At 50.2% G+C, this 11,685-nt stretch overlaps 1 protein-coding gene across 1 annotated transcript; it reads right to left on the minus strand.

Moving 5' to 3' along the window:
- Window positions 1-242: 242 nt before the first annotated feature.
- On the minus strand, window positions 243-5,969 carry OTP (orthopedia homeobox). The gene is made up of 3 exons (XM_075740882.1): window positions 5,933-5,969; window positions 4,580-4,989; window positions 243-773 (listed from the first exon to the last, which is right to left on the minus strand). Exons 1-3 carry the CDS (start codon window positions 5,967-5,969, stop codon window positions 243-245), a joined length of 978 nt encoding a protein of 325 aa, XP_075596997.1.
- Window positions 5,970-11,685: the final 5,716 nt, after the last annotated feature.

The following is an 11,685-nucleotide window of genomic DNA, read 5'->3' on the forward strand; positions in this document are numbered from 1 at the left end:
GCCGCAGGTGGCAGAGGGGATGCGCGGGGGGTGCGCGGGGGCGGAGGGGGTGTGTGTGGGGTGTTTCTCGGCCCACAAACCCGTCCGTTGGCGTCTGATGTCAGATCCTGAGTCGACTCCCTGGTAAGTCAGGTGGGGGAAGGCGGGGGGCCGGGGCGGGCCGGGGCGGGCAGGCCAGGCGGGGGTGCGGGGCGAGGCGGCGGCAGCGGCGGCAGCGGCGGCGCGGGGCGAGGCGTCAGCCATTAGGTGAAGCTCATGGAGACTGTGTGCTCTAGTGCTTTGCGGCGGAGAGAGGCGATGCTGGTTCCCCGCCACACGTCGCTGCTGTCCGGGGAGCTGCAGAGCTGGGGCGAGCCCGTCACGTTGCTGGGGCCGGGCAGAGAGGCAGGCACCATGCCGGGGAAGGCGGGCTGGTAGAGGTGCGACTGCAGCCCGGCGCCGTTGGAGCCCGCCAGGCTGTTGGAGAGGCCCATGGAGTTGGGCGGTGGCCCGGCCGCCAGGCTGCACTGGGAGAGGGACTGCGCCATGGCCTGCTGCCTGCCCAGCGCCGGCGGCAGCGGCAGCTGCGACACGCCTGGCATGGCGGCGGCGGCCCAGCGGGTGTCGTTGGCGTGGAAGGAGCAGAGGCTGTCGCCCATGGCGGCGGCGGCGGCGGCGGCGGCCGAGGGGAACTGCGGCAGCCCCGGCGTCGGCAGCAGCGTTCCCGGGGCGCGGAAGACGTTTGTGGTCTTCTTGCGCTTCTTCCACTTGGCCCGACGGTTCTGGAACCAGACCTGCGGGCGGCGGCAGCGACACGCACCGTTAGCCACAACCCACCCGCGGTGCGGCCGGGGCGCGGCTCGGTGAAACGGGATATTCCACCCCCGCCCCGGCCTCCCGTCTCCTGCCACCCCCTTCCCCCCCACAGTCTCTACTCTCCCCGGCCGTTGTGTCTCCCACGGCCGCTCTTCACACCCGCCGCCCCACCTGTGTCCCTGTCACAGGTTAACGAAACCGCTGGAACTTTTTATAACCAAACCTAGCGATGTGTCCGTCCCGGGACGAAGCCGCCTGCGGTCTCCCTCCCTCTGGGGGAGGGAGGCTGTGGGGAAGGAGCCTGGCCACCCCCGGCGAGGCCGGGTGGGGGGGTGAAGACTGGCCCACAGCTTGTGTCCTTGCGTGGAAGCGCCCCCGAGCCGCCACCGGAGCGGGGCCCGGCGGGGCGAGGAGCCTTGCCCTGGGCCAGACCCCCGCCCGGCTCCCGGGGCAGGAAACCCTCCCGCCAAACCGCCCGCATTTGGGTTGTTTTTTTTTAAAAAAAAAAAAGTGGTTTAGGTAAGTGGGTGCTCGTGATGCAGGCAGGGATGACGTGGTGGGTGTCGCCGCACCGCTGCCGAAAGCACCGGGTAGTTGTTGCGGGGGGAAAAGCCGGCTCCGCTTCAAATCCAGACGAGCGCAGTGCCCGGACCTGCCGGAGTCCGTGGATCCGTGCTACGTACCCAGACCGAGAAACACGGGCGCCCATTAGCGGGAATGAACAGCCGTTAGGGAACGAAATGTTATATGAATAATCGAAAAATCGCGTTCAATTATGTTTTAGTGTTAATAGTTAAATTGCGGCTACAAAATCTTTTTATGTTTCATGGTTTACTGGTGGTGTAAAGAATCTCCATCAGGTCTGATCGCCTCAGCTCATAGCTACGCTGCATATGCTTTTAAAATGTGAATGTTTCCAGTTGAAAACTGGTGCATGACAGATTAAAACGCAAGGAAAACCTGGGGGAGATTTTGAAAATGCACACATGACAACTCTAGAAATATATTAACCACAAGCGTTTTGCAACTTTGGCCTCCTTTTAAAATGCAACTAGCCCCTGAAAATTATTAATACAACAGTGAGAATCTAATGGAGGTTGGAATCTAAAAATCTACCTTGATGATGTCTGCTGTTACAGTAATATAGACATACTGTAAATGTATTTTAAAATATATAGCCCATTTAATTCCCCAGCTATAAATGGGTGAGAGAGAGAGAGAAGGGGAGACAATATCACTTTTGGTTTTCTTTTTTTTTTTCTTTTTTTTTTTTCCTTTTTTTTTTCTTTTTTTTTTTGTTTTCCCAGGAGCTGAAGCTTTATGAAGATCTCATTGGAATCCAGCGGATGATTAATGTGAAGATTTGGTAGGAAATCTGGAGAGCTGTATTAAAGCTCAGATCTCAGGTTCATTTCGATCAGCCAGCCGTGAACTCTGGGCCGAATTCATTACACTTTAATAGTGCTGGGAGAGGAAGAAAATGCAATTTCTCATTCCATTAGAAAACTAGAAAATACTCTCAGCTTGTCCCCTATTAAGATGTGGCAGGTGACGGGACCATTGTGGGGGACACGGTCAATGGAATTACAGCACATTATTTTTGTTCCTATAAAATATTGAAAGGCAAGCCTGACTGTGCAGAAGTTATTTCACTGATTTGGTTTTTATGTAAATAAAATATTGAAAGTTAATTAATCCGTGCTAGAGACTAATGATTATGCTTATTATATTGCATTTGATCGCATAATTTGCATGATTCTCGCATTGCTGCTTAATAAGCCATTCCAGGTTATAAATAATTCTGAAATTGGTTTCTAATAATGGCATGCTATAAAAAGAATGGTTTTATTACAGCAGCCTGAAAAGCAGAGCAATATCAGACGTGGAATTGGACTTTCGTTTAAGCACCAGCCGCTTTAACAATTATTTAAATGTATCATATACATTAAATATAGATCTAAAATGAGGAAAGTGGTGATTTATCCTAGCATCTAAAACCCTTAAAAACATATACAGCCGCTATAAATTAACTGTTTGGAGCATTCTTTAATCAGTGTGGAGCCCACATACTGCAAGGAATGTATAGGCAATCTGTTAACTATAAAGAAAACTGTAAAGTACTCGTATAAGAACATAAACCAATTACTATTTAATTTAAATTTGGTCAAGGAGCAGTGATACATCGGATTGCGAAGTAAATACATTTTACATAAATTATTTTGCCTTAGATTACATAATGTTAATCATTTTGAAGTGTTAATTAAGAAGGTTATGTTGATCTGATTACTTTTTAAACTACAGAACATTATTGTAAAAAATATTTAAATTGCCACTCTATTAAACTGTTTTTATCAGCAGTCTCGAGCTATTAGCATTGGTTTAAGATTATGCCGAGGCCATTAAAACACTTTGTCTTTCTTCCTACGAATTTCTTTGATGTGCTGTTAGAAAATAACTATTTCCATTTTATATTTTATATTTTACTTCATTTACCACACTCCTAATATTGAAATTGGTATCATTAACCTTTGAGAAACCCAATAAAGTTTAATAGACCTCGTTTTCTTTTTTCATAGAGTCAGTTGTCCAATTATATTTTATTTGTGAATCTAATTTCTTTCTTAATTTAAACTAATTATAGTCCTGTGTAGTCTCAGTCAAATTGTTTTACTTTTTAAAAGCAGACATGCATTTTCTGTCACATTCGAGAACGGAGTCTGTTTCCGTTCATAAAAACGTTCATTTAGGGATTTGTTTTGACGAGTCTTTATTTAGCTGAGGAGCCTAGGCTTGCCGAGGGGAATTTTGGACACCGGCTGCGGTAAAGTGCGGCGGCATCCCCGGTGCGCTGAGCTGAGCGGGGATGCACATCCCGCAAGTACTTCCATTGTGCAGCCTTTCGTTCCTTGGAAGAGACTCGACCAGAAAGTCGCTAAAATATCCCTCTACACACGAAAGCCGCATCTGAGCAATCTAGCGGTTAGATCCATCTCCCCCTTTTCCAAATTTCGTTTACATTTATTTGACTAAATAGTTTCTAATCTGCCTGTGTGCAACTATATGTATGTCTATGTGCGTATGTATATGTCTGTACTTTAGCGAACGAAGTACATCCTAGATGTTGAAGTTACTCGGAACCCCGACCGTCCCCAGTCATTAGAAAAGCCCGTACGGGGAAACTCCGAGTCCACATACAGCTCTCTTTCACCGGAGGCTGTGTGCCTTCCCCTGCTCCCCACCCGCCGCCCCCTCCCCTCCCGGCAGAGCCGCCTGCAGCACCCTGGACAGCGGCCCCGCGCCCCCCCGCGGGGAGCCGGGCAGAGCCGCCGGCAGGACCCTGGACAGCGGCACCGCGACCCGCCGCCGCCGCCGGACCCCGCACCGGGGAACGGGGCCGATTCCCCACCGGTTTGGGCTCGCCTCTTCGCGCAGAGCTATTGCGAGGGCTCAGACTCGCCCCTCTCGGGCTGTGCCTCGCCGGACTTTCTCCTGCCCCGGGCTGGGTCGTGGAGCTGGGGGGGAAGCGCTGTGCGCGTCCCGCTCGGGACCAACCCAAGGGGACAGCTTTGCGGAAAGGTAGAGGGTGTCCGGTTTCAAGGTTTCCTGACCAAACTGTTGCATTCAGGGGTTAGTTTTGTGTGTCCCCCCCCGCCGTCGGGCTGAGGTTTGGGTGCGCCCACCCTCCCGCCCCGTTTGTGTCTTGCCTCGCCGCCGTCAGTGTGCCCGGGGAAGGGACCGGGGGGCACGGCGGGGGTGGGGACTACGCGGAGGCGGCTGCTCATACCTGCACCCGAGACTCGGTGAGGCCGATGCGCAAGGCCAGCTCTTCCCGCATGAAGATGTCCGGGTAGTGGGTCTTGGCGAAGCTCCTCTCCAGCTCGTTGAGCTGCGCCGGCGTGAAGCGGGTGCGGTGCCGCTTCTGCTTCTGCTGCCCCTGCTGCTGGCCAGCCTGGCTGGGGTTCTGGCCGCCCTGCTGGCCTTGCTGCTTGTCGGGGTCTTTGGCGCTGACGGCTAAGGAGCTGGGGTTGGATCCCACCGTGGTGATGTCCTCCCCCGGCAGCAGGGTGGTCCCTTCCACCGTGTCCGAGTTGGGAGCCATGTCTCCCGGGTGTCCCCCCGGATCCGAGCCCCCTACGCCCAGCCGACACTTCACCGCCTCCCGGTGTCCCAGCAGCTCGGCTGCATCTTTCATCCCTGCGAAAGCAAAGGAGCCGCGTTCACTCCCTGCAGCCGGGCATGTATGCATCAGAGCCGCTTTCCAGCGCACCGAGCCGGCGAGAGGCATCCAGCCACCGCCTCCGCCCCGCCACCCCCACCGCCCCCCGGCCGCCCGCCAGCCCCGCAGCCCGGCTCAGCCCCGCAGCGCGCAGAGCCCCCGCTCCGGCGCAACTCGGGGCGGGTGAGAGAAAACTTTACACCGAGCAGCTCCTCTTCCTGCTTAAAAAAACAGCTCCCTGCCGAGCCTCCCCGTACGAGACCAAAGGAGAGGAAGGGGGGGAGGGCAAGTTTTACCGGGTTCAGCTTGGTTTTTCCAGCGGGGCTGGTAAAAGAAAGAGACGGAGAGAAAGAAATAACACTCGAGCCGCCCTGCTGCCCGGAGTTTTACCTCCCCGACAAATGTGCGGGGACCTCGGTCACCCTAGCCGATCTTTCCCCTCTCCTCTAAACAAACGCATGAATAACCATAAATAGGAAGATGCAGATATTTATATTTTTTTTTAAAGGAAATGAAGGAGAGAGGAAAGCGAGCAAGCGAGCAGGAGAAGGCCACCCAGAACTCCTCTGTAAATACCATCGAGATCATCTGTCCTAAAATAATAATGATCATCATCATCATAGCAATAATGTGTAGGTATGTATATAAAAACAGGGGCGAGAGAAATTAAATGATCCACAACTCGCTGTAGATCTACATACTCCGTAGGTCTCCCTCTCTCTCTTTTTTTTTTTTTTTTATGTTAAATCAAATTAAACTTTAATACAGTACAATTACTTTTAAAGGAATTAGCCCATTTAGATCGCATTAAGGTAAAATAAGGAACAAATTGTCAATTTCCTGCCCCGGCTTCCTCCCCGCTCGCCGCCGCCGCTGCCGGTGCAGCCGCCGCGGGGCGGGGGGGTGCTGGGGGAAACTCACCGAGACGGGCGTCCAGGAGGTCGGCGTGAGACAGCATCGCGCACCGCTCCAGGGCGAAGGCTGTTCCCCCCCAAATTTTAGCGGCCTTAAGTTATTTAAAATAGATATAAGATATAAGATATATATATATATATAGATCGCCTAAATGAAAGAAAATTCGGTGTGTGGTTAAAAAGGGGGTCTCTTGCATTATAATGTCCTTTAGAGAGACGGGGAGGTGCTTAACACTTCAATGAACCCGTGAGCAGCTCGGCGCGGGGACCAATCAGGAGGGCAGCCTGCAAATGTCAGCGCCCGGAGCGCCCCGCTCCGCCCGCCCGCCGCCCGCCCGCCGCCGCCGCCTCCCCGGCCTCCCGCCGCCCCGGCCCGGCCCGCACCGCGCCGCCGCTCCCTTCCCCTGTTCTGCTCGCCTTCACCGCCCTCCTTCCCCCTCTCCCCTTCTCTTCCAAATGCACATTTGTCACTCTCCTCCCGCTTCGGGTCACCTCTGATTTATTGTTTTTTTCTTGATTTTTGTTTGTTTCTTTTAAAATGCCTCCTCGGAGTGCACCCCTCGGACCTGACCCGGTCTGGCTCCCGGGGGTGGCTCGCGAGCCCAGCGCCCACCGGGGGGATGTAAATGGGTGAGCGCGGGCGGCGGCGTGGCGCGGGGGCGGGCAGCGCTGGCCCCGCTCGCCGGCCGCCCCGGGAACCGGGATCGGGGTCTGCGGTGGAGACCGCGGCCCGGCTCTCACCCACCCACCCGCCGCCACCGGGCCCCGACGGCTGTGGGGCGGCGAGGAAAGAGAAACTTGCGCGAGTTCCCGCACAGGCTGCCCTGGCCCCCGGGGGTGCCCGTCATCCCGGACCGGCCCCGCTCGCTGCGCAAGCACACCGCAGCTCGGGAAAAGGGAGCCGAGCACCGCGCGTCCCGGCCGCCCGGGGAGCGCTGCATGCCTGGCCGGGATTTAAAAGCCCGTAATACCTATTTTTTTCGGGTAAAGTTTCCAAGTTCGGTTAGCCTACAAACTCAATTTAAAGCAGTAAATAAAGTTAAATGCTTTTTATTTTCCTCTTGAATATGTTAAACTACTTGAACAATTTAAAGTGCTTTGCACAAGTGAAGCGAACCATTTCTAATGTTCTGATTTTTCAAAGCCAGCCAACAACAAAGTTTAGATTAGTAATATATTTCTAACCAGAGTAATTTTCAAGATCATTAGGCATTTATGTAATTAGTGCCAAATCTATAAGCTTTTATTACGATTATTAGAGTAAAATCAGTATAAATTTGTACTAATTTACTACTGTTTAGACTTGGCTGTCAAGCCAAGAGGTTCTTATTGTAAATGATAACTGAGGAAATTAAGTGCAAAATTCTGTACCATTTCTGATCCGCTCCTAAACTATCCGTTTCAATTGTATTTGTAGCAGAACATAATGCCCTTTTAAAGTTATTTGACTCGTATTTTTATTTGCAAAACAAGAAGAATACCCTCTACCCGGGCACAATGAAAACTGATATTTACTACTTCCAACTTGATTAACATTGATTTTTAATTCAAAAGTGATGCAATTAAGATTATTCATTTAGTGCAAATAAAGCTTCCACCAAAAAGGGAGCCCAGTGAAGTCTGTGTTAAATAATACAGCGCCAATGGCTTTTTTTCCGCCGTCCAATTGACTTACACAAAACATTGTAAATACTGCATGTGAACAGATGCAAGAGTGGTTTTGTTTGCAGCTCAGATGTGCAGGGGTTTCGGCAGCGACTGAACAAGGAGACAAAGGAACCGGCCGACCGATCTCTAGGGCAGTTTTGCTGCTTTTTTTTTTTTTTTTTTTTTTTCCCCCCTCCTCCCTGCTCAGGCTACATTGATTCAATTCAGCTTTCGAGACGTCGGGCTGTTGCAATGAACCTGGGTGCTGGGGAACGGCCGCTAACAGCAGGGAGAGAGACACTCAGAGCCGGGCCACAATTTAGCTGGAAAGAGAAAGAAAGAAAGAGGTGGAGGTGGGGTGGGGGATTTTTTTCCTTTTTTTCCCGGTTGGATTGGGGACGGCGGAGATGACTCACTTGTTTTGCTTTTTCCCTTTGAAAATTATTGTCTGTGTGCAGGTCCAGGGCAGGAGAGGAAGCCCTGGCGGTGCAAATTCCTGAGGGTCGCCCCCCCGGCCCGCTGCTGGACGCCGGGACCCGCGGAGCGCAACCCGCGGAACCCGCTGAGCCGCCGGCGGCGCGGTGCGGTGCGGGCCGGGGCCGGGGCCGGGGCCGGGGCCCGCCGGCGAGACGCCGGGCCGGGGCCGGCGGGAGCCGCGGGGAGAGCAGCCTGTCGCGGCCGCGGCGCGTCTGGCCCTACCTGGGGCCGGAGTTACGCGAGTGGTCAGGGGTCGGCCGGGGATGTTTGGGGTTCAGTTTTAGCTGTAGCTACTGGCAAACACGTCCGGGCGCTGCAGGTGCCTGCAGCCGGCTTCTGCCGAGCGTGCCGCGGGCAGGGTCTCACGGCGTGCGTGTGCATCTATTCCGTGTTGTTGTATGTTTCAGGTCGATAAATAAATGTGTAATAGTTAATGCGCAGACACATCAGAGTAATAACAATGGGATGAAATCAAAGGATTATCAATCTCTGTTAGTAACTGCTGAATAACAATGTTGCGGTGTGATTGATAGCGCGCTTCATTTTATGACTTTTCTATTGCTCTTGATTTTTATAGCAGTATAAACAAACTAAATCATTTCTTCCAAGACTTCAGAGCGCAATCGTCTTAAGGGAAGGGGGAAAATCACAGAAGGAAGTCTGCGGGAAAGAAAAGAGCGGGCAGGGCTCACACTTAAGCGTGTCAGAAAGAAAATGACAATGGGGCATATGTAAAATACTCTAATCACATTCCGCTTCCGCGCACTCTTGTTTTAAGTGCCTGAATTCACCTGGGCACCTTCGGAGATGTATTTACAAGGATTTTATTCCCCGTCATCTTTCCATTTTCCCAGTTTAGCCAGAAAACTGCCAGTCAAGTACATTCCCTGGTATAATTTACGGTATTCCCCACATGATCATAGGAACTGAAGTTCCTAACAAGAAAAGGCTTTAGCACAATGGCCCAAAATCTTCAGAGTGACAAGAGTGTCTTCAGAAATCACTTCAGCGCAAAGTAAAAGGATTTTCTATGACGGATCCAGTGATTTTTCCTCAATAAATAGGTTTTAGATTGTTACACACACGTAGAACTGGAACAAAGGGAACTACCAGAAAATATATTGGTTGCCCCTAATAAAATTTATTTAGACAGTTTACTTCTCATAAAAAATAGAGATTGAATTTCGTACAGGAGCGCCTGCCAAGGGGCTAGGCATTGGGAGATCATCTCCCCCCGCACTTTCCTTTTCTTTCCTTTCTGTTCCTTTTCCAACCCTGCCCAGCCCGGCGGGCCCGATCCCGGGGTCCCGGCCGGGGCCGGCTCTCCCCTCCCCTCCGTCCCCCCCCCCGCCCACACTGGCCGATCCGCCCGAGTACGGGCCGCGGGAGCGAGGCGTGCCGCGTTTGGGAGCAATACAACCCTAATTCTCCGGTGCCGTGACCCTGGGAAGAAAGGGTAGAGAACTTTCCAACCCCCAGAGCTCTCCCCCTCCCCTCCCCGCTAAACTCAAGCCCTGATTGAATGAGGCCGTAATACAAACAAGTGTATTTAACCAATTCTGCTCTGATTTAGGAACAGAACCTTCTTTTATCAGAATAATTATATTTGGAGCGAGAAACACGCTAAAATAAGGTTAAACTGCTAAAGTCAGCAGGGTGGCTTGGTGTAAATGGCTGATAAGGTTTGTAATTTGATATTTTATTTATGTATTTATTGAGCATCCATCCAGTTAAGAGGGCTGCTATATGCAGAGCACCGTAATTGCTTTTTACACTTAGCAACGCTCCCAGCGTTTATCAAATGTAACTTTTGGTTGCCTGGCTTGTTCGCGCGGCTTTTTTTTTTTTTTTTTTTTTTTTTTTTATTAACACACAGTAGTGCTGAAATATCGGATATTACTATTCACATTCCCGCTCCTCAGTGCTGCATTGTAACATTGTTCGCTTTAATGAGAAGCGCCTCCCTCAATAATTAACGACCTCACATTTCCCTATTTTCTTGCCTGATGAAAAGAATCAATTTTAATTCGTTGTAAATTACAGCTATGCTTTTGAGTGTTATTTGCTTACAGAAAACAAATCAAGTGACTTAGGCTCCTGTTTACTTTTCCACATCGGCATACCCTAAACACAAATGACAAATCAAACTATATCCTTTCGTTAGGCGTAATTTGGAGTTAAGAAATGGAAAAACATAAACACGTGTTTTTATTTCAATCAACCCTCTCGAAAATATGACTTCTCTGGAAATGAAGGACAAGGCTGCCAGCAGCTACAGATCCCAATTTATTCATTCTAGTCAGAGCTAAATGTGATGATCATCGCTGCTTTACGACATTAGGCTGGATGCAGCATTTTGTAGCTGCAATAAATATACTTCTTTGGAAGCAACTTTATGAAGTTTAAAGGCATCCGAGGCAAGAACGATCGCAGCTGCTCAGAAACGCAGCCGCCAGGTGTTCCGAAAACAGCCTCCCTGAGGGCGGCGGGGAGAGCTCGGGTCTTCTGTCATCTGTTCTCAAACACGGTTAAGAACAGCGTTTCCCTATTTGCTTATTTATCTAAATATCTGCATCTCGCCCCGGCTGAGTCAAAGGCAGCGCCTCCGACTGTCTCCTGGCTGGCAGGCTGCGGGGAAGCTCTCGACAGCGAAGCGGTTGCTTTAGATTGAAAGGACGGCTTCTATCAATTAATTTTCATCAGGACTGTGACAACTAGTCTTTTATGGGGAAAAAAAGCTATTTTAATATAAAGGTATGCCTGACACCCCCCATCCGCTCTCCCCCGTCCAGATGCAAACTCTTTATACTCAAAAGTCACCTCCCCATCTCCCTCCAGTTTTGTATGCATGTATGTATGTATAGGGTTTTGGTATAATATGAAGTTCATGAACTTAAAAATGTGGAGCCCAAGCGGTAACGCACTGTGCCGTAGCTTATGCCGTCGGACAGGAATTATCGCGGTTGCCCCGAAGGCGAAGGCAACGCCGGTATAAAGCATTTTTCAGATACATCTCTGTTGACGGAAAGACCACGCTTCCAGGAAGACTCTTCTGATAAGCTTTGAGGAATTTATTTAACACATACCCATGTTTTTAAAATCCGAAACCTCCCCAACCGTCTGGATAAATAAACCGCCAGATGTAGCAATGAAAGAATATACATCGAAGATTGACGTGGATGGAGTATTTAACTTTCTCCCTTTCAACGCTGTAGTTTTAATCTCTCCAATTACATAGGTGGTATATAGTAATAAGGAACATACATATTTTGTTTGCATGTGTTAAGTTGGCTGCTTTTCTGATTTCTATTTACTCAAGATAAATAATCATATATCAGTTATTCAGTTAGGTGACAAGTCTAGTAATTGGAATAAAAAGAAAACATCTCATCCTTATCTCTTCCTATAACTAGATATAGCGCTAATAAGACTGCATCAATCTTATCTGGCAAATAAATAAAATAGACAAACAAACAAATTCGCCTCCAACAAGTTAATGTGGTGTATCTGAGTGGAAAGTAGATATTTTCACGCATTCTGGAGATGAGGAGTGACTTTTAATAAAATCACAAGAAAAACAAATGTAATTCTGTAAGCAATTTCAGAGCTCAGCCATCTCTCCCCCGCGCCGTTACT

The sequence above is a fragment of the Balearica regulorum genome, chromosome Z (assembly GCF_011004875.1).
Source record: "Balearica regulorum gibbericeps isolate bBalReg1 chromosome Z, bBalReg1.pri, whole genome shotgun sequence".
Taxonomy (NCBI): Eukaryota; Metazoa; Chordata; class Aves; order Gruiformes; family Gruidae; genus Balearica; species Balearica regulorum.

Excerpts from the sequence above, each read along its gene's own strand:
- OTP (XM_075740882.1), bottom strand. The coding sequence starts at position 5,969 with ATGCTGTCTCACGCCGACCTCCTGGACGCCCGTCTCG. Across the intron at positions 4,990-5,932 it reads CCTCCTGGACGCCCGTCTCG|GGATGAAAGATGCAGCCGAG; the intron begins GTGAGTTTCCCC and ends TTGCTTTCGCAG. Across the intron at positions 774-4,579 it reads TCACCGAGTCTCGGGTGCAG|GTCTGGTTCCAGAACCGTCG; the intron begins GTATGAGCAGCC and ends CGCCGCCCGCAG.